The sequence below is a fragment of the Calliphora vicina genome, chromosome 3, assembly GCF_958450345.1.
Source record: "Calliphora vicina chromosome 3, idCalVici1.1, whole genome shotgun sequence".
NCBI classification, from domain to species: domain Eukaryota; kingdom Metazoa; phylum Arthropoda; class Insecta; order Diptera; family Calliphoridae; genus Calliphora; species Calliphora vicina.
The window spans coordinates 20,326,800-20,354,743 of record NC_088782.1 but is presented as its reverse complement, the minus strand read 5'-3'; the positions used below and the strand labels follow the sequence as shown (position 1 = coordinate 20,354,743).

The window sequence follows — 27,944 nt, the reverse complement described above, 5'->3', positions numbered from 1 at the left end:
TCGGTCGTAAATGCTTAATTTATATATGTATCTAGACAAATTTTGCTCCAAATATGTTTTATACAAACTGAATTAATGTCACCTAATTTTATGATGATCGGTCCATTATTAGTCATAGCTCCCATATAAAACCCGCTTCCGAAAATCACTTTAACGAGCATAAATCTCTTAAAAATGTTGGTATAAACACAAAATTCAATAGAAATAACATTCATATAGACATAAATCACACGACCTAATTTCATGGCGATAGGTCCATAATTAGTCATAGCTCCCATATAAGACCCGCTTCCTAAAATCATTCACGAAAATAAATTATAGTGTAGGGCATTATATAGTCGAGCTTGGCCGAACACACTTCCTTACTTGTTTTTATCTGCTGATAACTTTTTTAATAAGTATAGCTGATTCAAAAAACAAAAAATTTGCATTTTCATACTAAATGCTATAAAAAATTAAAAGTTCAACTTTAACCTTAAATTGCGCAACAACTGCTGAACCCATTTTAATGAAATTAAAACTGGAGAAAAATTCAAGAAGTTATCTGTCCACCAAAAAGAGTTTTGGCCGATGAAAAACGAAAATGAGCCACTGTGCGGTGTCTATTAAGCCTTGTCCATCTGTCTGTCTGTTCAAATCAATTTTCTGAAGACCCCAGATATCTTTGGAATCCAAATCTTCAATAATTCTGTCAGACATGCTTTCGAGAAGTTTGCTATTTAAAATCAGCAACATCGGTCCACAAACATACCCACCAGAAATTATCTAGTGGAGAGTTGTAGGAGGATGGTTGGTTGGCATTCGGTTATTGGATTGGGAAAATGAGTACAAAAACTGATTGTTGATTTGTACGATTGATTTAAAATGTTGCCTGTTAGCCGTTGATTCAAATGTCATTTCAATGTTATTAAACCTCCGTTAGTCGCAATCATTTTCAATCGAGACTAGTCGCAATGTATCAAATTGATATCAATAAAAGGAGCGTTTGAAAATAATATTTTCACTTTTTATTTCGAAAACATAAAAACAATATTAAATCCAATGTATTTAAAGGAGTAATAAAAATAAAATTGCAGTAAAAATATATTTTTATCAAAAAATAGCTTAAAATTTAGGGTGTTTAAAAAAATTTACTATAAAAAATCTAACAAATGTTTGCCTGTATCAACCAGATCAGGCGACTTTTTTTTAAAGAAACACAAACTGCAAAGCGATTTGCTTATCTGCAGTTACACACAGTCTCTGGCGGGAATCGAACCCGCAAACCTCAGATTAATAGTTCAGCACACTATCGACTGGTCTATCGGGGCACCCTAAATGTAGGTTAAATATAGACACACACTATTGAACACTTGTCTGCTCATGTTTTAAGACCAATAACGAATCAAGCCAATATCAAACAAAACATACTCTGTTCCAAAGTGAAGTGTATCACAGAGAGAACGTTCTGCATCGATCGTAACAAATAGTAGTCGAACGAGACAATGTCTGGACTACAAAGCGGGTGAGACAAGACTTCCCAACCACTTCATTCTAAACACTTTTGGTCGCACCAAATACAGAGAATTACCTTAGCGCCATGGATATTTGGCTTTTACATACGATCTTTTACGCTTCGGGTTATCATAATGATTCGGTGCAAAAATTATTTTCTTTTATAGCGTTCAAGCCTCATTTCGAACATGCAAAATCGTCTTTCAAGGTCTCTCAATTTTACCCAATTTTCATGCTTTTGGACGAATCCTGCTGCTCGCAAACGTTTTGAAATTGCTGCTTAAGTAGCTCCCAATGACTTTGCAAGCTCTTGTTGAGTTTGACAACAATCTTCATTGAGTAGTGTCTCCAATTCTTGACCTTCAAACTTTTTTCGCTGGCCTGGGCGAACCGCATAAACCATCTCTCGCACGTTGAAACCTGTGGAACACATTCACCATAATCTTTGGTGCAAAAATCATTTTCTTTTATAGCGGTCAAGCCTCATATCGGACATGCAAAATTGTCTTTCAAGGTCTCTCGATATGGTCCCCTGCATTTTGTTAAAACCTACTGCTTGAAAACTTTTTGAAATATATGGTTAAGTAGCGCTCAATGATTTTGCCAGCTCATTTTGAGTGTTACAACAATCTTCATGGAGTAATGTCTCCAATTCATGGTCTTCAAACTTATTTGTTCAGATCAGTTCAGATCTAAATTTTCTCCTCCACTGATAAAATCTTAATAAAATGTCAGGTTGTTTTTCTATATAGTCCATCCTAAGTAACCAATCAAGTAAGTAGTTCTAATCCTTTGCTTTCCTTTTTGTGGATGTAGTTCAAACTTATTTTTCTTAATAAATTTCAATCGTGGAACTTTTTTAATTGATTTTTTTCTATTTCCTGGTAGGGTACTACTGATTTTATATACCATACATATAGTTTTCCATTTTTTATACCCTTCACCTTCGTGAGAAGGGTATATATAAGTTTCTCATTACGTTTGTAATTTCTACATTTTTCATTTCCGACCCTATAAAGTATATATATTCTGGATCCTTATAGATAGCGGAGTCGATTAAGCCATATCCGTCTGTCTGTCCGTCTGTCTGTTGAAATCAATTTTCTGAAGACCCCAGATATCTTAGGGATCCAAATCTTCCATAATTCTGTCAGACATGCTTTCGAGAAGTTTGCTATTTAAAATCAGCAAAATCAGTCCATAAATAACGGAGATATGAGCAAAAAACCGGGACAACTTCGATTTTTGACCTATTTTTGATCTATATCTGGATTACTAAGTCATTAATATAGACAATATGGATATCTAATGATAGATATTTCAAAGTCCATTGCAACGATGTAGATAAGGCTATAGTAAGTTGGACCTACAATGGGTCAAAATCGGGAAAAATATTTTTTAACCCGTATTTTTTAAAATATTTCAAAAAATTTATTTTAAAATATACTTTGGTGAAGGGTATATAAGATTTGGCACAGCCGAATATAACTCTGTTACTTGTTTTTTATTTAATTTAAATCTTAAAAGAAATTCCCAACCAGTTTCTAAATTTAAACTCTTAAACAAGTACAAGAAGTATGAACTTTATTTATTCTACACTGTGTTGGGAATAAGTTTGGCTTTGACTAAAATTCTTTACAGATGTCATTTGATATCAAACCACGGGCCAATAATTTTAAATAATCTCTGCTAGAAGAGTGACTATTAAACTGGCAACTTAGGCTGAAGTTAGAGTACGAGCACATAACATCCATTCTAAAATAACTGGCAGCCAGCTAGAAAAGATGTAAAGAAAAGAAAGATATTGGATACATAGTAGTGGTTAATACTCTGGCCGATTTGTGGAAAAACAGCTATTGTAACTATTGGATAATAAAGGGTTGTTAACCAACCAACCAACCAAGATGTGGCATGATGTTGTGGTGCCACAACATAAGTCTACTTATGTGTGTGTTTGGTATAAAAAATTCTAGTTTATTCCTTAATCATTGTCTGTTGCAAGCTTAGAGGTTATTGCTTTTAGATGCATTCTACTGCAATTTTAGAACTTTAGTTGTGCTTTACATTGCCTTTTTTTTCTTTCTACAACATCTACAAAGATGCAGCAGCATTGTTGTGGCAGGTTAGTTTAGAGTTGTTCTTTGGAGTTTTAAGCTTAAGTTTCATGTTTGGTGGCTTTTTGTCTTTCTTTTTACTTCTTGTTTTTCTGTTTTGATTTTGTTCTTTTATTTTTCTATTTTATTTATTTGTTGTGTTAAATATATAATGTTTTTTTTACTTGCTGCTGCTGTCAATTTACACTAATGTTGCAGCGTGTTTTCAATGTTATAAAAAGGTCGGTGCGCCATCATTTGGTCAGCAGTTTCCTTTAACTGTCCCATAAGGAACGTTCTACAATACTACGATTGTAATAAAAAGATACTACAACTTGTGAAAAGTTTTGTGATAAAGTGTAATTGTGGTTTTTATTGTGGCTGTTTTGATTGAGTAGAGTTTTGTGCAGACGATTCACTCCGAATTTAAAAGACTGATAGCAGTACAATTTATTTTAAGAGTTGATGGTAAGTTTGTGTTTTAAGTTAAATATTTGGTTTTGGCATTAAATTTAAATTGTATGATTAACTGGCTTCAAGTAATCAGTAATAAAATTTGCTCAAAAAGGTTTAACTCATAAGGTTTAAATAAAAATGGTTGTTTTAAAAATGTTTACAATAAATGCCACCAAAAAATATTTCGAATTTGAAAGCACTTGCATTTATTTTCCTTTCTCACAATATCATCTTCCGAAAATTGTGAAAAATGCAGTAAAGTTAGGCGAAGACCTGCCTACTGCTTCCTGAAAGCACAAAATCAAACTAAGGCAGATCCTCTAGGCGAGGAATCACAAACAAATCGGAAGCACAAAAACTCAAGAACCTCTTCCTATTGCACTGAAATATTATATGATTTTCGTTCATGATTGTTCGCATAGTGGTTCTGTCTTAGACATTCCAGGTAGCAGTAGACAGTTCTTCGCCTTGCTTTACTGCATTTTATCACCACTTTTCGAAGCTAAAAGCAACACAGATGCTATACCAATTCCAACTGCTTCCAAATCAATTACGTTTTTTGCAGGAATCCTAGTCAATTAAAATTAAATGAAATTACTAAATCCACCTCATTCGACCCAAAGTATTCGATATAGAGGAATGAAATTTAAATCGACATCGTGTGAAATCGAACTCGCTTTATTTCTCGTTAGAAACCCAGAAACATACCTTACAAATGTATACACAGAGAAAACAGATTCGTGATAGCAACCGAATTTGTTGCCAATCGAATGATTCGGTTGCACACAGAGAATTTTTCGGTTCTATCAACAGAACGTCAATTGATAAAGAAGAATTTCGGTTGAAGCAACCAAAGTTTTGTTATCCCCTCTAAAATTCGGTTACTAAGGTAGAATCATTCGATTGGCCACAAATTCGGTTGCTAACACGAATCTGTTTTCTCTGTGTATTAATAGTTGAAAATTTTGAATTTTTAAAAGAAAATCACGATTAATTTCTTCAATTTCGATATGTGTAGAGGGAAAGGATTCGACACATAATTGTTCCCATGATATGAAATTGCATTTTGAGCAAATGGCCTTCACGGCTGGCACATATTCACTCTTTTGACAAAATATTCCATGACCATTTTGCATAAATTTCACTGAATTTCGTTGATGCTGAGTCAAATTTCCTACTTAATGCATAAGTAATTGTGGGCTTGTTGGCATAGAATTCAAATAATCCCATAAACGGAATTACAATGGTGATCTAGGGGTCACATGATCAATGGTGTTAAGTCACACAATCTAACCCTAACGACCAGAAAATGGCCCATCATGCAATTGACTATTTCACCTCATGTTGAAACTTGTTGAAACCACCATTTCGATATCATACAATTTAGACAGAAAGAACTTTGTTATCATGTCGCGATATCGACAGGGCTCTCTCGGCATCGGCGATTGATTCTGATAGCAGTTCTGACTGTGTGCTGAAGTTATCATGGTGAAGAAGAGGAGGAGACTGTATTTCGTCTGCTCTGTCTCCGTATTTGCTCTACTTTATCATCTACTTGAGGGTGGATATTCGTGCAACAGAATGGTTCAGCACCGAATCACAAACCGCTATGTGAAAATACTAATTTGATGGACCAGAAAATTACCTATAAGGGTATCACACAGATGGACTTAACGAAGCTGGTGTAACTGGCTTTAAAAATGCAGGATTTTTTTCAAATTTTGTTGAATTTTATTTTGAAACATTTGTACAATATGAATTAATTCAATTTATTTGCCATTGTTAATGACCATCTTCCCATCTTTTGACAACATATGGATTCTGAGCCAAAAGAACTGCTCATTTTTGAAGCCAAGAATCAATCAAGCACATATCGGATACTCTGATCCAAAGTGAAGCGTATCCTAGAGAGAGCGTTCTGCATCGATCGAAACAAGTAGTAGTCAGACGGGGCAAGGTCTGATCTATAAAGCTGGTGAGGTAAAACTTTCCAACCACTTCATTCTAAATACTTTTTAATAGGTATTGCAAAATGTGGCCGAGAGCTTTCCTGATGGAATATTGCGGTTTCATGTCTGGCTGCATATTCTGTTCATTTGTCGTCCAATGCTCGGTTCAAACGAATGAGTTTTATTCGTTACATATACCTTGTGATGGTCTGGTCAGATTCCAGCAGCTCATAACCCTTTTTCTTCCACCAAATACAGAGCATTACTTTAGCGTCATAGGTATTTTGCTTTGCTGCCAATTGGATACGATCTCTTACGCTTCGGGTTATCGTAATGGATCAATTATTCATCGCAAGTGATGATTCGGTGCAAAATTGATTTTCTTTTATAGCGTTCAAACATCATTTCGGACATGCAAAATCGTCTTCCAAGGTCTCTCGGCTTCAATTCCTATGGTACCGAATTTGCCTGCTTTTGGATGAATCCTGCTGCTCGCAAACGTTTTGAAATTGCTGCAAGCTCTTGTTGAGTTTTACAACAATTTTCATGGAGTAATGCCTCCAAAAAAAATTCAACATTTTCGAAGCAAAGAAAAACTTAGCTGTTTACACTGTAATAATCAATAACTAATTAATAATAAATGTCAGATATGTACCTTTCAAAATTACATATAAGTTATTTATAACAAAAACCGCGTTCAAAAGTTACGCCATTTAAATATAACCTAATAGGCCAAAGTGGGGCAGAATCAAAATTTTTTGGAAATCAATCTGGAATTTCTAAACGGCTCATCCGATCGGGATAAAATTTGACATGGGCGTAGCCAAGTATTCGAGTTATTATTAAAATGGGCCCTAAAAATGATACAGGGGCGGCGCTATGGGGGCTCAAAGTAGGATACCTTCGACATGTAAAATTTTTAAACACGTGCAATATTTTTGTTTCCCATCCGATTTTCAAGATTTTTATTATTTATTTATCTCTTATAATTTCCGAGTTATAAGCATTACAAAATTGAAATTTTAAAATTTTGCAATACTTTTGGACCGAATGGACTCGAATTTTTTGTTAGTTAGACAACTAAATTACGAAAAACATACAAACGATTTCAGGACAATATCAATTATGGATCCAAAAATTGTTTATTTCAATTTAAATATTCCAAAAATAGTTGCTTTTTGCTGTTTTTTTGGGCAAAAAGGTGACTTAACTCTTTTTTTATTAAAAATAAACTTTCTTTAAGAACATATAACAATTTTATATTTTTTTGTAAGGTATCTTTACGAAGAACATTTTGTTATAAAAAACATGTCCTATTTTTCGAGTATGTCGCCCCTACGCCCTTCGGAATGTGACCTATTTTTTATCAAAATTTCAAATGTGGGCGACATGTTCTAAAATCCCAAAGCTGGGATTTTAGAAAATGGGAAGGAGTTTTAGAAACCATGATGTGTTCGCTATTTATCCCCAATGTGTTTAGCATCACCAATTGATTCAATCTCAAAACGTTCAAAAGAAGCCGAAGGTGCTTGTTGGTCACAAAATATAGGATATTCAAGTTTATTACTTATTTGGAGCATCGTCGCAATTTGGATTGATCTTCACTGTTCTGTCCATTTTAGCTTTGAATGTGTTCGTCAAAAATTAGGGAACTTTTTCCCGAAAACCAACGTCTTCCATGACCCTCAACTAAAGTTATTTTACCTTCTCGTTAGAAAAATCAAACCAAATGTGCACATAAACTACACCCTCCGATGACCAAGTTACCTAGTTCCAATACTATGTACGGTATGAGATGAAGTGATCAACTGAGTGCTAGTCCCAGAAAAAAAAAAAACAAATATTCACAAAATCTGCTAAACTTTTTAGACATACGGAACTTAACTTATTCGTTTGCTGGACAATTGTTATAAAAATATCCATCCATAATTTAATGATTAAATCACAAAAGTTATTTAAATTTGTTGTAATTATTTATCTTCTATTTTGCAGATGTTTAAGTATATTTTATTATGCTCCCTTTTAGCCCATACCATATGGGCTAAGCCAGTGCATCAGCATCACGGTGAGCTGGCACCACATGTCTTGATTGTTACTCCACAAGCCCAACTGCGCTTAGAGTCATTAGTGCCAGGTACACCGTTCATACAACACTTATCGCCCTTTACACGCTTTATAGCTCCACACGAAGAAACTATTGTTTATGTACCAGCAAGTGCGGCCGCTGCCATACAAAATGCCGAAATCGTGGCTAGATCTTTGGAAGGCAACAAGGGTAAACAACTTAATCCACAAGACTTTGGCAATGCTCTCGGCGCGCTAGCCAGTAGTGGTGCTCAGTCCCTACAAAATGCAGCCACAACGGCTGCTGAAGCAGCAAACACTTACATAACTAGCTCATCGTCGTATGTGCCTACGTTGGGTAATCCCGCCAGCAGTTTCCAAAGTGCTGCTGAGGCTATTTATCAGGGCGCTCAAAATACTATTAGCAGCTATGTACAGTCGCAAGCGCAGGCACTGCAGCCACAAACCAGTCAGTTGTTAGCAGCTGAAACGCCCTTAGCTTCAGCTGAATTATCCCTGCCAGCAATTACATCCGAACAAAAGTTACCCATACTTTCGACTGCTGTTTCATTGCCACCCCTTTTATCATCAGATCAAAAAATTCCTCTAATTTCTATAGGCACCAAAATTCCATCCTTATCATCATTACTATCACCTGGCCTGCCAGCAATTTCGATTTATACCAATGAGCCTCGGCATCATTACTTTGTGGCACCATCTGCTCCTCATGTTGTCGATTATCTACCAGGTTCAATATTTTTATCGCCGGCCACAGCAACCACCATTAAAGCCCGTCGCAGCATTATAGCCGATGACAAAGATGCTAAACCTATATTGCCCTTGATATTGCCGGAGCCCACAAAACCCATAGATTTGCCATTGAATAATGATCTGGAGAAAGAGGAATTGTTGCTTAAGGAAAAGAAAGAGGAATTTAAGCGTTTCTTAGAGGCAAATGCCTTAAAAGAGGAGTTAAAAGAGGGACAATTAGAGCTTAAGGCCAAGGAAGAAATTAAGCTGCCAGAAAATGAAAAAAGTAAGTAGGAAATCTTAGTATGAGTCATGTTTTCTTTTTTTTTAATAAAATAATGAAAAATATTGAACTACACCATTTCAAGTTGAATTTGAGGAAATTCAAATTGATATTGAATTTCCAAATTAAGAAATCCAAATGAAATTCAAATTAATATTCAGAAAATGAAAATTTAATTGAGAAAATACAAGTCTGAATTAAAATTTTAATTTTCACAATTGAAAACTATTGAATTTCACTTTTCTAAATATAAATTTGTTGTTTTTTATAAAATGGTGGTCTATATTATTTTATTTACTTAATTCAAATACATATTTTTTAAATTTTTTTTTAATAGTCGAAAAAATTAATTTGGAGCAAAGCCCAATCGAATTGAAATTATCACCAATAGCACCAGCTCAGAAAGAAGATGACACGCCCCAAACCAAGGAGGCTTAAACATTGAGAGAGTAAAAAAAAACAGAATAGACTGCATGGAATACATCACATCACAATACAAAAAATACACAAACATGATCATCTTAAAAATTCAAACATCAACATCACACCGATTTTTATTTTATTATTATTTTTTTTTTATATCTAACATAAGACTTAGTTCTTAGTTTTTTTTAAAGAAAGAAAAAATTTGATTTATTTTCTTAATAAAATCAATAAATATATTTAATAATTTAGTTCATACATTTCATACATACATATTCATCAAAACATCACAAATGCATAAATACATCACATCACACATAACAAGCGAAATAATAACAAAAAAATAAAAAAAATTAAATCTAAATTTACAACAAAAACTCTACAAAAACAAAAATAAATAAATAAAAGTAAAATGTAAAAGATAAACTTAATGTTACATATTTATTTCATTGTCATCACGAAAAAGTTTTAAATCAATTGCTTTAATTTAAATTTTAGCAACAAATGTTTATGTCATATAAGAGATTCACAGATAATTTAAGGGAAAATAACCTCATGATTTGGATTAGTTTCAATTTAGGTGCCATCTATGACATGTCTACAGGTGCTACCATTATTGAAAACGACACTTGCATATTAATGATCACTTCAAATACTATTTGTCTATTGTGCCGCCAGTGTTGGCCAACAACTGCTGAAATAACAAAATATACATATTTATATTGTGCAAATGTGCTAAGTCCACTTTTTATAAAAATTGAGATTTTAATGTTTTTACCGGCAGAAATTAGGGAACTTTTTCCTCAACTAGAGTTATTTTATTCGTTCTTTAGTCTTTAAATATAAATATTGTTACGTTTTTACTAGTGTTTATAAAAAAACGACATTTTAAAAAAACGGTTTGTCGCTTAACCAAAAATTGGCCTTTTTAAAAAACCGGTTTTTCGGTTAACTGACATCGAAAAAACCGGCTAAACCGGTTAACCGTTATATATGAGTAGAAAACATAAAATGTCCTATAAAGTATAAACAGCTTTAAAATTTTTAATTTTTAGTAGTCAGGAATGGTTAATATTAAATAACTATAAATATACAAAAGTGCTAAGTCCTTTTATTTAGTAAAAATTTCAAAATTATTCACCCCTATCGGCAATAACATGTGTAATTTTGTTCCCATGAAATATTCATTTCCCTCGAAGGGAAAATTGCTATCGGGAATATCACGATGAACTTTACATTCACAATAGTTGATTTTGTTCGTAACAGCTGTTTATTGTTTACAAAATTCCATTTAAAAATTTCACAACAAGGGGAATTTTTTCACGTGAACAAAGTTGATGAACGAAAAAAGGAAAAGGGAAAATATTTCATGTGAAATTTTGATTCGCGATAGGGGTGATATCTCAGTCAAATGGAATTGAGCATAAATATGTTAATAAATATATAATACTCGTTTTAATTATTGATTAATTCATTAAATTTCAACCAAAATATGTAAATCACTTTTTTAATTAAAGATTTGATAATTTTGAAAATTATTATTATCTCGACTTTCTGATGTGAAACAGAAAATGTTACAATTCCCAAAAAAGGACCTATAAGATGTAAACGCACTTCCTCTTAGCTGTGATTATTTGTCATTATAAAAAAACTCCATTATCAAATTTCATAAATATTTCAAATAATGGATTTTAGAACGTTTTTTGTCTCTCCTGTAATATTTCTGAAAAGCTAACGAAATGATTAATAAATTAAAATTTTAAGAACAAAACATACTAATGAATTCAAATTTATTGAAAGAAGGTATGTACATCGAATTCAATTTAACGTTTGGTAAAATCATCACTAAGTTTTTAATGAATCATTAGTTTTTAAGTAAACTCATCGTCCTCTACTATTTAGAATCATAGTAATTCTTAAAAATATTAATCTAAAGAGGTTTGTATTGTAAATCAGCAGTATAATTTCAAATCAGACCAATAATGTGTATACAATCTATCTATCTATCTATATATATAAAAATGAAATGGTCCATATATGTAATGTCATCACGTGAGAACGGCTGGAGCGATTTGGCTGATTTTTTTTTATTCGATTCGAAATTTTCAGGAGATGGTTTGTAAAAAAAAAATTAAAAAATTTCGGGTAAAACTCGGAAATTCTTTTTTTTTTGTGAGTCCAGTCAACTGTAATAAAGAAGCTCCCTAAAGTATGCTTTACAAATTTAGATATTTTATTTGCAAATAAATAAGAACAGGCTGGTGTGTGTGGGTTGGAGAAACTTGAAGAACTAACATTAAATGCGACCGGGCGAAGCCGGGGCGATCAACTAGTGAATAATAAAAATGCACAAAAACGTGAAATTTATTAATTTTAGACCCAAATTTTAGAAACCGGTTAACCGAGTTATAAAAACCGGATAAACCGGTTAACCGAAAATCAACATATTAAATTAACCGGTTCGCTAAAAACCGAGATTTCGAAGAAAAACGGGTTTTTCGGTTAACCGGTTTATAAACACTAGTTTTTACCTTTTAAAAATGGTGGTTTATTTTCTTTAAGTAAACCTAATTCTTTTAATTAGTTTATTTAAACTTACACAACCACTTACTTTTAATACACACACTTTAAAACAAGTAAGAGAGCAATATTCGGCTGTGCCGAATCTTATATACCCTTCACCAAATTATACTTAAAAATAATTTTTTTAAATTATTTTTAAGTAAACAAAATTAAATTTTTTTTTAAATAGTTTTTAAAATTTGTTTTTTGTTTTTTAATTTTTTTATAAAAAGTTTTGTTTTAAATTTTTTTTAATTTTTAAATTTTTTTTTTTTTGGGAAAAAGAATTTAAGACAAATTAAAATTTTTTGATGAAAAAAAAATTTGGTTTTAAAAATATTTTTCCCGATTTTTACCCATTGTAGGTCCAACTATAGCCTTATATACATCGTTGCAATGGACTTTGAAATATCTATCATTAGATATCCATATTGTCTATATTAATGACTTAGTAATCCAGATATAGGTCAAAAATCGAGGTTGTCTTGGTTTTTTCCTCATATCTCAGCCATCTGTGGACCGAATTGGCTGATTTTAAATAGCAAAATTCTCGAAAGCATGTCTGACAGAATTATTGAAGATTTGGATCCCGAAGATATCTGGGGTATTCAGAAAATTGATTTCAACAGACAGACGGACAGACAGACAGACGGACATGGCTTAATCGACTCCGCTATCTATAAGGATCCAGAATATATATACTTTATAGGGTCGAAAATGAAAAATGTAGAAATTACAAACGGAATGACAAACTTATATATACCCTTCTCACGAAGGTGAAGGGTATAAAAAAAATGGGAATACCAGGTAAGTACCCTGCATAAATAGTGTGTTTTAAAGAGGAATTATGTATTAAAAGAAAAGAAAAATTATACATTTTGTCACAGAACAACTAACTGCCATAAGTAAAAACCAGATCGGAACAGAACGCAACAGCAACGGAAAGTATAGTTTAATAAGGCCACATGTTTCAATACCTGTTAAAAAGTATTTAGAATGAAGTGATTGGGAAGTTGTATTTGTTTCGATCGAGGCAGAATCTGGGATACGTTTCACTTTGGCTTGATTCGTTCTTAACTTGAAAAAATTTCCCCATTTTTAAGTCATACACCCAATAAAATTATTAAAAACCTTGGAGCTTTTGCATCTTAAGCCCAGGTATCTTTAATTCGTTTTCAACAAAACCATAATTTTTACAAATTTTAAATACACAAACATATTTATTAACATACAAATTTAACTTAGAAATAAAAGATTAATAAATAAATAAATAAACAAAATAAATAAATAACTAAAATATTAACGCTTAAATTTTCCTTATGATTTCTTAGTATTCAACGATTTGTTTTGTTTCTTTTTTATTTCAATAAATTCATTCTCTTCGTCTGCGTCTGCGTCATAAGTCAAAGCTGTTGTGGTGGGGATAGGGGTTGTGGTTGTCTTTAATGGTCTTTTGAATTTATCCACACTGATCGATGAAGTCTTGTTATTTCGATTAAAACTATTATTATTGCCGCTAGTTAAATTGACATCGATTTCATTTTGTTGGCCCAAAGTCAATGTCTCATTAGGTATTCCACTTGTTGTTGTGGATGATGTTGATGTTGTTGCTGTGGTTGGCTTATAATCCTCCCGCACCGGTTTACTGGTATCGGTGTATTTGTAAATAGAAAAATATGTCTGTATACGTTGGATAACACGTTCCATAAATGGTGGAAATTTATGTTCGACACCATCACCATAAATTTTCTGATTCAAATCATTCAATGTGTTTTTCGTCTGCAGCGGCATTAAACGTATGGCATTCAGAATGGTCTTAAAGATGATGGCCTCTTGCCAGACATTGGAGGAATTGTTGAGGGTGCTGCGCAATATCAATGAACCATTAGGTTTTAGTTCTAGAAAACCATCTTCGGTATTGCTGAGTTTTGGATTTTGTATAATGGCCGCTTGAAGTGGTTTAACGATCAAGAAAATTACGAAAATCAAGGTTAAATATTTGATAACAAATAATTTAGGTTTAATCATTATGATTTTAAATAATTTAGCAAAGCACTTTTTTTTTGTTAATTATTATTATGGTAAATTTAAACGAGTTGTTATTTTAATGGTTTAAACAAAACTGAAAATCCACTACTAGCTCTTATTGCTGCCAATGTTGTATTGACAATAATTGTAGTGGTTTTCAGTGTGACTTGCATTGGTGATCATGATGATATTTGGCCACGCATATTTTTGTTAACAGGTGAGTGAGTGTATGTGAGTGGATTTATTTATTTGATTTGTAATTTGAAATCAACTCTCCGATTGCATTGTACATACCTTTGTATGTCTGTACTGTTTTTGCTCAATTTTAACTCTCATTGATCATGTTGTGTTCCCTGCGAAATGGCTTTAAAAAAGTGTATTTCATAAATACATATCTATATTTATAGCAGATTTAGAGAAAATTTCTGTTTGTTGGTGGTGAGTTTGTGCATTAAATTACAGCGTGTATTGTTTACATTTCTTATTTGCATCGACTTTTTAAAAGTTTCATAACAGTTAACATTGAAAGTGAGTTTATACCCTACATCAAGGTTGTAAAATGTAGTTCATTTTTGTTTATGATCTTGCGTTATATATTTTCAAATAATTAAAGTTTTTTCGTTGCATACTCTTAATTCCTAGCTAAAATAACTGCTCATCTTTTGAGGCGAAGGTGGCATAGTCGATGCCTAGACATGATCGGTTATGCGATTTTCTTTTTAATTCACCATTGTAAACCCACTATTTACCAAATCTTATCGAAATATTTTCAAAATTGTGTCCTACACTTTGCGTACAAGATTTATATGGACAGCCAGACGGACATCGTTTAATAGACTCAAAAGTGATTCAGTACAAACGCATTATATCCTCCCCACTATGGTGGTGTAGGGTATAAAAAGTGCTGCTGAAGCACACCTATTACTCAACAAGGGTGAATGAATCTCATCAGTGTCAACGTGCGAGAGATGGTTTGTGCGGTTCAGAAGTGGTGATTTTGATACGGAAGACAAAGATCGCCCAAGCCAACTATAGAAGTTTGTAGACCAATAATTGAAGGCATTACCACAAGAAGATTGTTATCAAACTCATCAACAACTTGCAAAATCATTGGAAGCTACTCAAGCTGCAATTTCAAAACGGTTGCGAGCAGCAGTATTCATCCAAAAGCAAGGAAATTGGGCAACATACGAATTGAAGCCGAGAGACCTTGAAAGACGATTTTGCTCGGCCACATGTTGCAATACCTGTTAAAAAGTATTTAGAATGAAGTGGTTGCGAAATTTCGCCTCAGCCCGTCCGAATACTATTTGTTTCGAGCGATGCAGAACGCTTTCTGTGAGATACGCTTCACTTTGGAACGGAGTATCGTTCTTGGCACGGAATCCATATGTTGCCAGAAATATGGGAAACAATGCACAGCAGGGGAACGGAAAAAGAAGTGGAAGTAAATCTGTAACTTCTAAACGAATAGCCAGATTTTACCTATGGCTATAGATGAGGTGTTGTTGATAAGTCTAAGTTTTGTTTTGATATACCCGAGGTGCCCTTTTGGGCTTAAAACTTAAACTTAAAGTTTCTATAAAAACAGGAATAATAGTATGAAAATACTAAAACTTTAAATGAAGTAAGGGCTGAAACTTTAAGTTGGAGACCTCATGTTCTGAAGATCTAAATCAAACGGATTCTTCTTTATCTGTTACTTCCTACAAACGCTAATACCGATGCCAGAAAGCTACAGATAGTAGACCAAAATTAAGAAGGCCAGCATGAAAACTTTCCAAGCTTTTTTTTAAGAAAGGAAGGAGGCACACACAATATGCCTTAAACCGATCAAGGAATTTCGTAACGAAGTGATTGACCAGTGATGATTTGTCATCTATAAAGTGTTTGAAGGTCTTGAATAAGATTAGCAAAGACAACATAGTTGAAATTATGTTTGTAGTTTATGAATCATGATAATCCTACACTAAAGCTGTGGGAAGAAGTCAAATTAAAAATTGTATCGTGTACAGTTCCTATAGTCTAAAACGTTTATTTTGAATTTCCCTGAAATGCCTGCAGCCTTTCACAGTTTTCGTTCATCAACTTTGTTCACGGGAATATTACGATACCAATTTTCCCTTCGAGGGAAATATATACAGTGCACTCGCGGTAACGTGAACTAATTAAAACCAAGGCAGTTCATGTTAGTGAAATTGTTCACGTTAGCAATTGCCGAATTTCATGGAAAAATATAAAATTTACACGCTTGAACGTGAAATTCTTTTATTATTATTATTTTCATTATTAAAATATAAAACAAAAATTATTGATTAAAATGCATTACAAAACAAAGCGAGATCACGAGAAAATATACATTGAAATAAAATTACATAGCAAATAAAATTACTCATTCGCTGCCATACAAAAAAAAATTCATTTGGAGGATACAAACACATTTTTTAAAAATAAGGGGATTCCCAAAACTTTAAAAATAGAATTTAATGTATGTATTTCAGTGTTTCAGTCATACATATATATTCTGGATCCTTATAGATAACGGAGTCGATTAAGCCATGTCAGTCTGTCTTATTATTTACCTAAAAATATTTAAAATTTGTATTTTGAAGTATAATTTGGTGAAGGGTATATAAAATTCGGCACAGCCGAATATAACCCTCTTACTTGTTTAATATCAATTCGATTCACAAGGTATCCTATCATGTCATAATGTCCTAATATTTCACGACTCGGCGGCTCGGCTTAACCGACTCTTAGGCGTTCGGCGCAAGTCTCTGCTGGTTGGTTACGATAACACAATAAACATATCATACAGAGTAGTATTATTTCAGGCAATTTTTTGCTTTAAAGTCAATAACAACATTTTCAAACCATTGTGAAATATTAGAACATTATAACAATATGACATAATATCGAGCCCTTAGCGCCAAATTATCTTAAGCGACATTTTCTAAATTTTTTTTTTATTGCAAAAATTAAAATTTTATGGACCGACTGATGTTTTAGCGTTCTCAGAATATAAAAATTGTTAATAACTTAAAAATTATAGCGGGTAAGATTTTATCGTAAGTCAATGTTTATATTTTACAGAAAACGAATTTTATCGTAAGCGACACACAGTGGTATCGAAATAAATCTGTAACTTCCAAATGGTTAGATTGGTTTGAATGAAATTTCACATGCTCAAAGAAAAAGTGTTGTAGAGTTTAAGTTTTGAACCTTGAGCTCATGGGCCCACCGGGGGCGCCACCAAGGGTCCTCAAAGTAGGACAGCTCGTTCGTGTTATATTTTTAAAATGATCCAATTTATTCGTTTGTGTCCCGATTTCAAAAAAATTACACACATATAATCTTCTCATCGAGCACTATTAAAAACCTTGTCCTAGCTAGATATCTCTTATAGCTCAGGAGGTATTCGCATTTGAAAATTAAATTTTAAAAATTTTTACCCACCGCACTCCAGTTTTTTGATAACAGCGGGTCCAAATATTTTCCGATTTTCTCTAATTTTCGTTTGTTGGAGTAATAACACATTTATGTGTCAAACAAAAAAAATAATTGTTTAAAAATAATGATTAAGTACAAAGTTATAAGCATTCGAATTTAAAAAATTTTAAAAAGACGATTTTTCGCTAATTTTCTGGGAAAAAAGTACTTTTTTCTTTTTAAGTTTTCGCAAAAACTTGCTAAGAGGGTGTATAAGGAATATATACTTTCTAAAAGCTAAGTTTTCATAAAATAATTTAAATTAAAAAAAAATAAAAAAATGTTGTCACCGCGGAGACCAGGTCAATTCAAAAAACCCCTATTTTTTATGTAAAATTAAATTTTAGGGCAAAAATTCTAAAATCGCATGTTCGATATCAAAATATAATAACCAATTTTAGGTGTCCCAATATGTTTATAATTATTTTGTAAAGGGTTCCGATATCCCCGACCCTGGTATGGATATTATAGCCAAAAAACTAAAAATTCCCATTTTTGGATTTTTTCAACACTTTTTTGGGAATAGCGGGATTGCTGATAATAAATTTCAAAATTTGTTTTTATTTTTCCATTTTAAATAAAACTATTCATAAATAAAAATTCAATTTCAATTCGAAAAATTTGTATCTATGCAAAAATTCAATAGAAAACATTTTTTGTCATATTTTTCAATAAAGTATTCCATGAATTTTTAATTGTCAAAAGTTATAAATATTTTTGAAAAATAAGCAAATAGCTTGAACGAAATTATATTATATCGCATCATAACATTTTTAATTCAATGTATAAATTTCAAAATAATCAAAAAAACCTTCTCCTGTAAAATTTGTGTTTTGTCGCTTACGATAATTTGGCGCTAAGGGCTCGATCAAAAGCAAAGTTTAATTCTTTCCTGTTAGACTTAGCACATTTGTACGAGAAATATTCAATATGTTTTTAAATACTTACTTTTATTTAATGTTTGTCTGATAAACTTATGTTTTGTTTCTTTCTAATTAACTAAGAATTTATGTATGGGAAAACCAATTATGTGTTAGGTCCGTTTTATTATAGTTAAATTTGCTGTTTGGCATTTGAATCCATTGAGTTGGCTGTTTTTTTTTAATAAACTTTAAAACATTTTCAAGTGATTGAAATGCAAACTACTTCAATAAACTTCAAAATACACTTACTTAATATAAAAACAAGCAAACTAGCAAAAATAAAATAATTAAGATTCTCATAATTAATAGTAAAACTTTAAGATAAAAATAAAAAAAAATTCTTTCTAATTTTACGAATCATTAAATATTTGTTTTATTATGTATGGAAATTCCATTGAGAAAAATATTGCGCAATTTGTTTAAATTGAAATAGAGATTCAATTACAATTCTATAGCTGATTATAATTTGTAAAAGGTGCAACACTGATTATAATCATTAATGGGCATTTAAATTTCAAAATTGAATAATGAAAATAATTAAATCAATGACACGAATTATCAGGAACTCAAAAACAAACTAAAATTCTGTGGCGCAAAAAAAAACTACATATAAAATGATCTTTTGATCCCTGACTAAATAAACGAAAATAAAATTGTGAACAGTTTTTGTTTCTTTTTTGCCATTTTTAAGCTGACATAACAAAAGATCTTTTGAAAACAATTGAGTTACGTTTGTGTACAACTAATGATTGGTTTAAAATCATTAATTTATGTCAAAATTCATTTTTTAAACTGAATGAAATGCTTAAATTAAAACATGTTAATTATATAATTTATAATTTCATACTGTTAAATAATATCTATCTAAATTTTAGAACCTATTATAGATGTTATCATCTCGGGTCAGACTTTAAAGCGTCATGGAAGTAATTTGTTTTTAGTTTATAGTTTTATTTTTGTCTGTCGTAAAAAAACATGTTTCAAATTTTGTTTGTTTTAAATACTACATATTTATTTAATCAAAATAATCAAATTTCATCTATGATTCATGATTAGTTCTTAGGAAAAGATTGTGCTTAATTTATAATCACGCAAGTGAGATGGCAACAGCAACAAAATTTACAAACAGTACAAACTCGATTAGCTTGAAACCGTAAGGAATTCATTGTCGTTTGCTACAAATTATGCAAATCAATTTTACCAAAAACAAGCAAGAGAGCTAATATTAGGCTGTGCCGAATCTTATATACCCTTCGCCAAATTATACTTCAAAATACAAATTTTAAATATTTTAAGGTAAACAAAAATTTTTTTTCCAAAGTTGTTTTTTTTTCAGTTTTTGTTAAATTTGTTTTTTTAAATTTAAAATTAAAATTTTTTTTCGGGATAAAAAATATTTTTTCCGATTTTGACCCATTGTAGGTCCAACTTACAATGGTCTTATATACGTCGTTGCAAAGGTCTTTGAAATATCTATCATTAGATATCCATATTGTCTATATTAATGACATAAGCTGGGTTTCCGCATACACCGTAATCGGCTCCGATAACGAAAACTGAAACTGAAAAACGTTGGTGTTCGTCACCGTCTCGTTTCTGAATTGTTTTCATTTCAGTTGGGTGCGTTGCGGCATAAAACAGAAACGAAATTATTTTTTAATGTTGGATGTCGCACATCTATAAAAGAGTAACGTTACTGACTGACTGATTCATCATCGCACAGCCCAAACTGCTGAAGCTAGAATCATTTTAATTTTAACGATCCACTAAGAAGGGATTTTTGGAAATTCAAACGTTTAGGCGGTAAAAAAGGGTAAAAACGGGTAAATCCGGTAATCTTATATCTTCAAAACTAATAAAGATACAAAAAACCTTGAAATTGCATGTTACTCCATTTAAAAAATAAGCTGACAGGTGTTTCGTACTTTTTCGAAATTCGAACCTTTTAGGGGAGAAAACGGGTAAAAACTGTATTTTGGTACTTTTTTGGCACCCTATGTATCTTTTAAACCAATAAACATAGAAACAAAATTTAAATCGTATTCTTTACTTATCAAAAAATAAAAAATATTAGTTTAGTACTTTTTGGAAATTCGAACTCTTAAGGGATAAAAATTGTGTTTATTTTTGGTACTTTTTCATAAAATATGTTTTTCTATAATTTCACATAGACATTCGAATATTTTACTATGAGCGCCCACCACGATACCGAAAATTATTTTAATAATATTTTACCACCGCAATGGGGATAAAAAAGGTACCAAAAAGGGGATAAAATCGGGAAAATACATTTTATTGCAAATTATTAAGCCGTTTTTGATAATTTTTTTAACATTGGTTCCTGGATTCATACAAAAATTAACTAACAGGTTGTTATTTGGAACTTGAGTGCCATGGTGTATTTTAGGCCAAATCCGGGTAAGCAGTTTGGTACTTTTTTTAAAACATATTTATTATTGGGCACATTAACACAGATTTTAATCGATTGAGACATGTCTGTAGCATAAACAACTTTTGCAAAATGGAATATTTTTAAATTTCAAACTTGAGGGGTGTTCAAGGAGGAAAAGGGAAATTGGTACTTTTCTCCTAATGGTACCTTTTTAATATTTTAAATCATTTCACTTATCGACATTAAAGTTAGATGATATGTATCTGAGTGAAGTTAGTATTAGAAATAAGGGATTATATTTATGTACCAAAATGTGAGAACTGAACTTTTGAATTTTCTATTACAATGGACTTAGAAACATGAAATTACTAAGTGAGTAAGAATTCTAGGGGGAGACTTTTTGGTACTTTTTCTTTATTCGAATGGTACTTTTTGTAATTTCTTCACCAATGAACCTAGAAACATGAAATAAAGCCCAAGTGAGTGGGAAACTACAAGTATATATGGTCCTAAGTGAGTGAAAATTCAAAGGGATACTTCATGTACTTTTTCATTAATCTAATGGTACTTTTTTGAAATTTCTATAACAATGGACTTAGAAACATGAAATTGAACATATATGGTCCTAACTGAGTTAGGATTCTAGGGGTAGACTTTTTGGTACTATTTCTTTATTCGAATGGTACTTTTAGTAATTTCTTCACCAATGAATTTAGGCACATGAAATAAAGATTATATGGACCCGAGTGAGCGGGAGACTTAATAGTACTATTTCTTTCTTCTAATTGGGGTGGCGAAGCGCACCGGGTCAGCTAGTTGTCTATATTAATGACTTAAGCTGGGTTTCCGCATGAACCGTAATCGGCGCCGATAACGAAAACTGAAACTGAAAGACGTTGGTGTTCGTCACCGTCTCGTTTCTGAATTGTTTTCATTTCAGTTGGGTGCGTTGCGGCATAAAACAGAAACGAAATTATTTTTTAATTTTGGATGTCGCACATTAAATAGAATTTCATTATTTTTGACAAAATCTATTTTTCCTCTTTCATAAAGAAATTTTTTTTTTATTCATTTTTTTAATTTTCTTTAAATTTGAAATAAAACAATAATTAAAATAATTTCATTCCTACTGCACCGAAAACAACCTACTAGAAGTTGTTTTCGTTCCGGCCGCAAATGTCAGGTTTTTCGTTACTGATCGGTGTCGTTTCGTTTCCAATTTACGTTGCCTATTTCTGAAACGAACTTTTCTTCGGTGCAAATGTAGCTACGGAAACGTAGCTTTAGTAATCCAGATATAGGTCAAAAATAAGTAAAAAATCGAGGTTGTCCTGGTTTTTTCCTCATATCTCAGCCATTTGTTGACCGATTATGCTGATTTTAAATAGGCAACTTCTCGAAAGCATGTCTGACAGAATTATTGAAGATCTGGATCCCGAAGATATCTGGGACATGGCTTAATCGACTCCGCTATCTATAAGAATCCAGAATATATATACTTTATAGGTTCGGAAAATTATATTGTGGAAATTACAAATGGAATGACAAACTTATATATACCCTTCTCTCGAAGGTGAAGGGTATAACAAGTAAGAGAGCTATATTCGGCTGTGCCGAATTTTATACACCCTTCACCAAATTATTATTTAATATAAAAATTAAAATTGTTGATGAGTCCAGCGACCAATATGGAAACTGTTCCAAAGACCATATACTCTAAATCAGGGAAGCGCAAAAAGAGAAATTGTAGTTTGTGTGCATGTATGGGTTAAAAATAAAAAAATCCGCAACAACATCAAGCAACAGAATGAAATATTTGTATTTTTAAGATCTATTGTTTGCAACTAAAGGAGTTATTTTTATTTTTTACACTCTTGTTGTGTGTTTTGTTTACTTTCGGGTTGTGTACGTGTAAATTCACGGAAATGTTCGTAATCTCAACAATATGAACGCCTACCAATGCTCTAAATTGAGAGGAAAACATTTTGGATCAGATAAGAGGTAAGGATACTGCTGTTTCGGACGTGACATCAAGTGTGTGATCGGGAACTGAACTGATGTTGATAAGCTTAAGGGGCTTCAAAGGACTTCTTTGCAGAAATCATTGCCACAGAAAATCTGAAAGAAATTTTTATATTTTCTGGTGAGGTGCAGGATCTGAAATTAATATCGGCTCATAGTTAGATCATGATCGATACTTATTGAAAAAAAAAACGTCGGCTTTGAACCAGAAGTCTCTCACCAGATTAGGAAATGTTGTAGGAATTGTAAACTTTCGGTTCCCGAAGGCTGATAAGACCAAATAAGCTGCATGTGAAGCAATAAAGCAGATTCAGCCGAAACATTCCCTAACTTCTCTCAATTAGGCGTAGACTTAATCCGGCAATGATCCTGAGAATACAAACTCAGGCCACAATGAGTTCTTAATGAGTTTTAATCCTACAATACACTACTTTCATTAAAAGTCTAAAAAGTTTCTTGTTGCTCAGTGTCATTGACGTGTAAAGACCATGATTCGCTAAAGTCTTTCTATATGGAAACAAGTTAAATTATTTTCTAAATCATCTTTCACAATGTTATAAATTCACACTTTATTTGTCATATTTATTTCGTGTTTTTTTTTTTTTTTTTCTTAAATAAATATCAAAAACGACATCGTGTATTTTGGCAACAAAAAACAATTTAATATTAATTTGCATATAAATAATATGAGCGGTTTTTTGGTTAAATCAAGTTTTCTTAAAAGATGATGTAAATTCTAAATACAAATTTAAAGAACAGACCTAATTTCTATTTCAGTTTTAAACAAATTTCATACAGTTTCATTCATGTTTTTTTTGTTATAAATTAATTCCCCCCAAAATAAATAATAGAGATTAATTTTGTCTTCTACAGGGGATCAGTTGTAAAACATTAATGTAGCATAATTAACATAACGAAAGTTCTATTGTAAGAATCTATAAAAAATGGCAATTTAGTTGAGGTTTTTTTGAATGTGGGGGTTTGTTTTTTGGGATAAATTTGTAGAAATGTTTGATTGACAAGGGTCCCTCCAAAATGATATTAGAGAGTGTAATTTATTCCGGCTTATCAACTGATACTATCTACATATATATACGGATTTCAGTGAGGAATTCGATAAGGTGAATCATGACCTTCTACTGTATAAAAACAATGTGTTTTGTTCCAAGACTATAAATCTGGAGTCCCTTAATGTAGCCAGTATTATTTCTAATATTCATTAATGTTCTAGCTTCTTGCATTAAGAATTCCAAAATATTAATATATGCCCATGACGTAAAGCTATTCCTTAGCATAAGCCACTCCAACCTCCAATGTTCCCTACTTCAAGCAGATCTGGATAATTTTAGTCTACAGTGTTTATAAATTTAATGGATCGGAATTTTAAGTTCCGATTTCAAAAACATTATACATGTAGAATCTTCTCGTCGTGCACTACTAAAAACTTCGTCGCAGCTATCAATTATCTATTATAGCTTAGGAGATATTCGCATTTGAAATTTTTTGATAACAGCGTATCCAAATATTTCCCGATTCTCTCCAGTTTTCCTTTATTGGACTAACAACGCATGTATGTGTCAAATGGAAAAAGAACTGTTTAAAAATAATGACTAAGTCCAAAGTTATATGCATTTGAATTTAAAAAAATTTTAAAAAGCAATTTTTCGCTATTTTTTTGGGAAAAAATAACTTTTATTCTTTTTAAGTTATCGCAAAAAATTTATAAGAGGATGTATAAGGAATTTCTACTTTCTCAAAACTTAGTCTTCAAAAAATATTTTAAAGGAAAACCAATTTCAAAATTGTTATTAACGAGGGGACCAGGTCCTTTCAAAAACCACATATTTTTTATGTAAAATAAAACTTTAGGCCAAAAATTCTCAAATCGCGTATCCGATATCAAAATATAGTAACCGATTATAGGTGGCCCAATATGTTTCTAATTATTTTGTAGAGGGTCCCGATAACCCCGAGCCTGGAATGGATATTATAACCAAAAAACTAAAAATTACCATTTTTGGAATTTTTCAACACTTTTTTGGGAATTGCTGATAATAAATTTCAAAATTCGTTTTTATTTTTCTATTTTAAATAGAAAAATCTACATAACTGTCAAATTTCATTAAAAACTGTTCATAAATATAAATTTAATTTCAATTCGAAAAATTTGTATTGTTTGCAAAAATTCAATATAAAACATTTTTTGTCATATTTTTCAAGGACCATATATACTTGTAGTTTCCCACTCACTTGGGTCCATTTAAGCTTTATTTCATGTTTCTAGGTTCATTGGTGAAGAAATTACAAAAAGTACCATTAGAATAAATAAAAAGTTCCAAAAAGTATCCCCCTAGAATTCTCACTAACTTAGGACTATGTATGCTTAATTTCATGTTTCTAAGTCCATTATTATAGAAAATTAAAAAAGTACCATGAAGTATCCGCTTGAATTTTTACTCAATTAGGACAATATACGCTTAATTTCATATCCATTATTATAGAAAATTCAAAAAGTACCATTAGAATATTGAAAAAGTACCAAAAAACAGCCACTTGTGGATTCCCACCCACTCGGGCCCATGTAAGCTTTATTTCATGTTTCTAGGTTCATTGGTTATGAAATTACAAAAAGTATCATTCGAACAAAGAAAAAGTACCAAAAAGTCTCCCCCTAGAATTCTTACTCACTTAGTAATTTCATGTTTCTAAGTCCATTGTAATAGAAAATTCAAAAAGTACCATTAGAAGAATGAAAAAGTACATATAGTTCAGTTCTCACATTTTGGTACCTAAATATAATCCCTTATTTCTAACACTAACTTCACTCAGATACATATCATCTAACTTTAATGTCGATAAGTGAAATGATTTAAAATATTAAAAAGGTACCATTAGGAGAAAAGTACCAATTTCCCTTTTCCTCCTTGAACACCCCTCAAGTTTGAAATTTAAAAATATTCCATTTTGCAAAAGTTGTTTATGCTACAGACATGTCTCAATCGATTAAAATCTTTGTTAATGTGCCCAATAATAAATATGTTTTAAAAAAAGTACCAAACTGTTTACCCGGATTTGGCCTAAAATACACCATGGCACTCAAGTTCCAAATAACAACCTGTTAGTTAATTTTTGTATGAATCCAGGAACCAATGTTAAAAAAATTATCAAAATCGGCTTAATAATTTGCAATAAAATGTATTTTCCCGATTTTATCCCCTTTTTGGTACCTTTTTTATCCCCATAGCGGTGGTAAAATATTATTAAAATAATTTTCTGTATCGTGGTGGGAGCTCATAGTAAAATATTCGAATGTCTATGTGAAATTATAGAAAAACATATTTTATGAAAAAGTACCAAAAATAAACACAATTTTTATCCCTTAAGAGTTCGAATTTCCAAAAAGTACCAAACTAATATTTTTTATTTTTTGATAAGTAAAGAATACGATTTTAATTTTGTTTCTATGTTTATTGGTTTAAAAGATACATAGGATGCCAAAAAAAAAGTACCAAAATACAGTTTTTACCCGTTTTCTCCCCTAAAAGGTTCGAATTTCGAAAAAGTACGAAATACCTGTCAGCTTATTTTTTAAATGGAGTAACATGAAATTTCAAGCTTTTTTGTATCATTATTAGTTTTGAAGATATAAGATTATCGGATTTACCGGTTTTTACCCTTTTTTACCCCCTAAACGTTTGAATTTCCAAAAATCCCTTCTTAGTGGATCGTTTTGGGGAGGGAGGAACCCACAGTTAAAATTTCATGATTCTAGCTTCAGTCGTTTGGGCTGTGGTATGATGAATCAGTCAGTAACGTTACTCTTTTATATATATATATTATACCGATGTTGTTGAAAAATTGTGTCTGAGTTACTATCCAATAGAGCTAACCTTGGTGCAAATTTCATCCCGATCGGAAGACATCGATTTCAAAAGTTGGTTCACTTGACATGAAATGCCCCATATATAGATTGCATCATAACATTTTTAATTCTATGTAGAAATTTCAAAATAATCCAAAAAAAACTTCTCCTGTATAATTTGTGTTTTGTCGCTTACGATAATTTGGCGCTAAGGGCTCGATATGTATGTAACATCAGAACAACAACCAACAAAATTTGTGTGTTACACCACTTTTGCGCTGATGGCATCATATATGAACATCTTATTCATAATTAGTTCGAAATTCCTACTTCACAAAATCGAATTCATAGTTCTAAATCGTCCAGCAAGAAATTATATTCCTCTTAAGCTCCAATATATCCATTCAAATTATGCAAACTTTGATCCAATGCGTAGAATTTGTGTTCAATTCAATAATTTATATAATTTTACTAACTTTTCAACTGATCCTGGTATAGTTAAAAGCTGTATTCTGCATTTATTAAATCAATTGCTTTAACATTGTTATTGTAGTTTTAAAATTACGATTTAAAACTAAACTAGCCGGTATTTGTGCGATTTATTTTTCTTTTAAAAATTATTAAATGATTAAATTATTTCGCAGAAACCGAACATGCGTTGTTCTTGACTCTTAACTATTTATTATCAAAAACAAAGAATAAAAAATTCTTATATTCTTAGAACTCAAAAGAAATTTAAATTTTAATTTTGTGGTAAACAAATTTATTATTAAGTATTTAAAGTGAAATTATGAATTTATTTTTTGTGAAAAAATTCCTAGAAAATATTTTCTTATTTATTTATTAATTAAGCATAAGTTTAGTAAGTTTTTGAATTAGTTGAAGTCTATTAGAAAATTGTAAGGAAACATGTTTTAAAAACAATTCCGACTTGAGAAGGAAATGAACAACAACCACAACAACAAAATAAATTAATAGTTAAATCTAAAATAATTGATGTTTATTTATTTCTGAACTATTGTTTTTTGTTGTTTTGCTGCTGCTGTCTAACAGTGATTACAGGAGACATCAAATTAATGATGAGGGTGCTAAATAATGAATAAAAATTTTAATAATTATTATAATTGTTTACATTATTGATTTTTTTTTTTTTT

The 27,944-nt window shown here is 31.4% G+C and overlaps 2 protein-coding genes across 2 annotated transcripts; one reads left to right on the top strand and one right to left on the bottom strand.

Annotated features, from left to right (window-relative positions):
• The first annotated feature begins 7,984 nt into the window (after positions 1 to 7,984).
• LOC135954190 (uncharacterized) lies at positions 7,985 to 9,527 on the top strand. Its single transcript, XM_065504268.1, has 2 exons — positions 7,985 to 9,092; positions 9,427 to 9,527. The coding sequence occupies exons 1-2, from the start codon at positions 7,985 to 7,987 to the stop codon at positions 9,525 to 9,527; spliced, it is 1,209 nt and encodes a 402-aa protein (XP_065360340.1).
• A 3,864-nt stretch (positions 9,528 to 13,391) lies between these two features.
• Positions 13,392 to 14,102, bottom strand: LOC135954185 (uncharacterized). Its single transcript, XM_065504259.1, has one exon. It carries the CDS (start codon positions 14,100 to 14,102, stop codon positions 13,392 to 13,394), a length of 711 nt encoding a protein of 236 aa, XP_065360331.1.
• Between the last annotated feature and the right edge of the window lie 13,842 nt (positions 14,103 to 27,944).

What these genes read in the sequence shown, in the direction of transcription:
- LOC135954190 (XM_065504268.1), top strand. Translation starts at nt 7,985, where the DNA reads ATGTTTAAGTATATTTTATTATGCTCCCTTTTAGCCCATACCATATGG. An exon ending in GCTGCCAGAAAATGAAAAAA is followed by an intron (nt 9,093 to 9,426) that starts GTAAGTAGGAAA and finishes TTTTTTTAATAG; the next exon opens with TCGAAAAAATTAATTTGGAG.
- LOC135954185 (XM_065504259.1), bottom strand. Translation starts at nt 14,102, where the DNA reads ATGATTAAACCTAAATTATTTGTTATCAAATATTTAACCTTGATTTTC.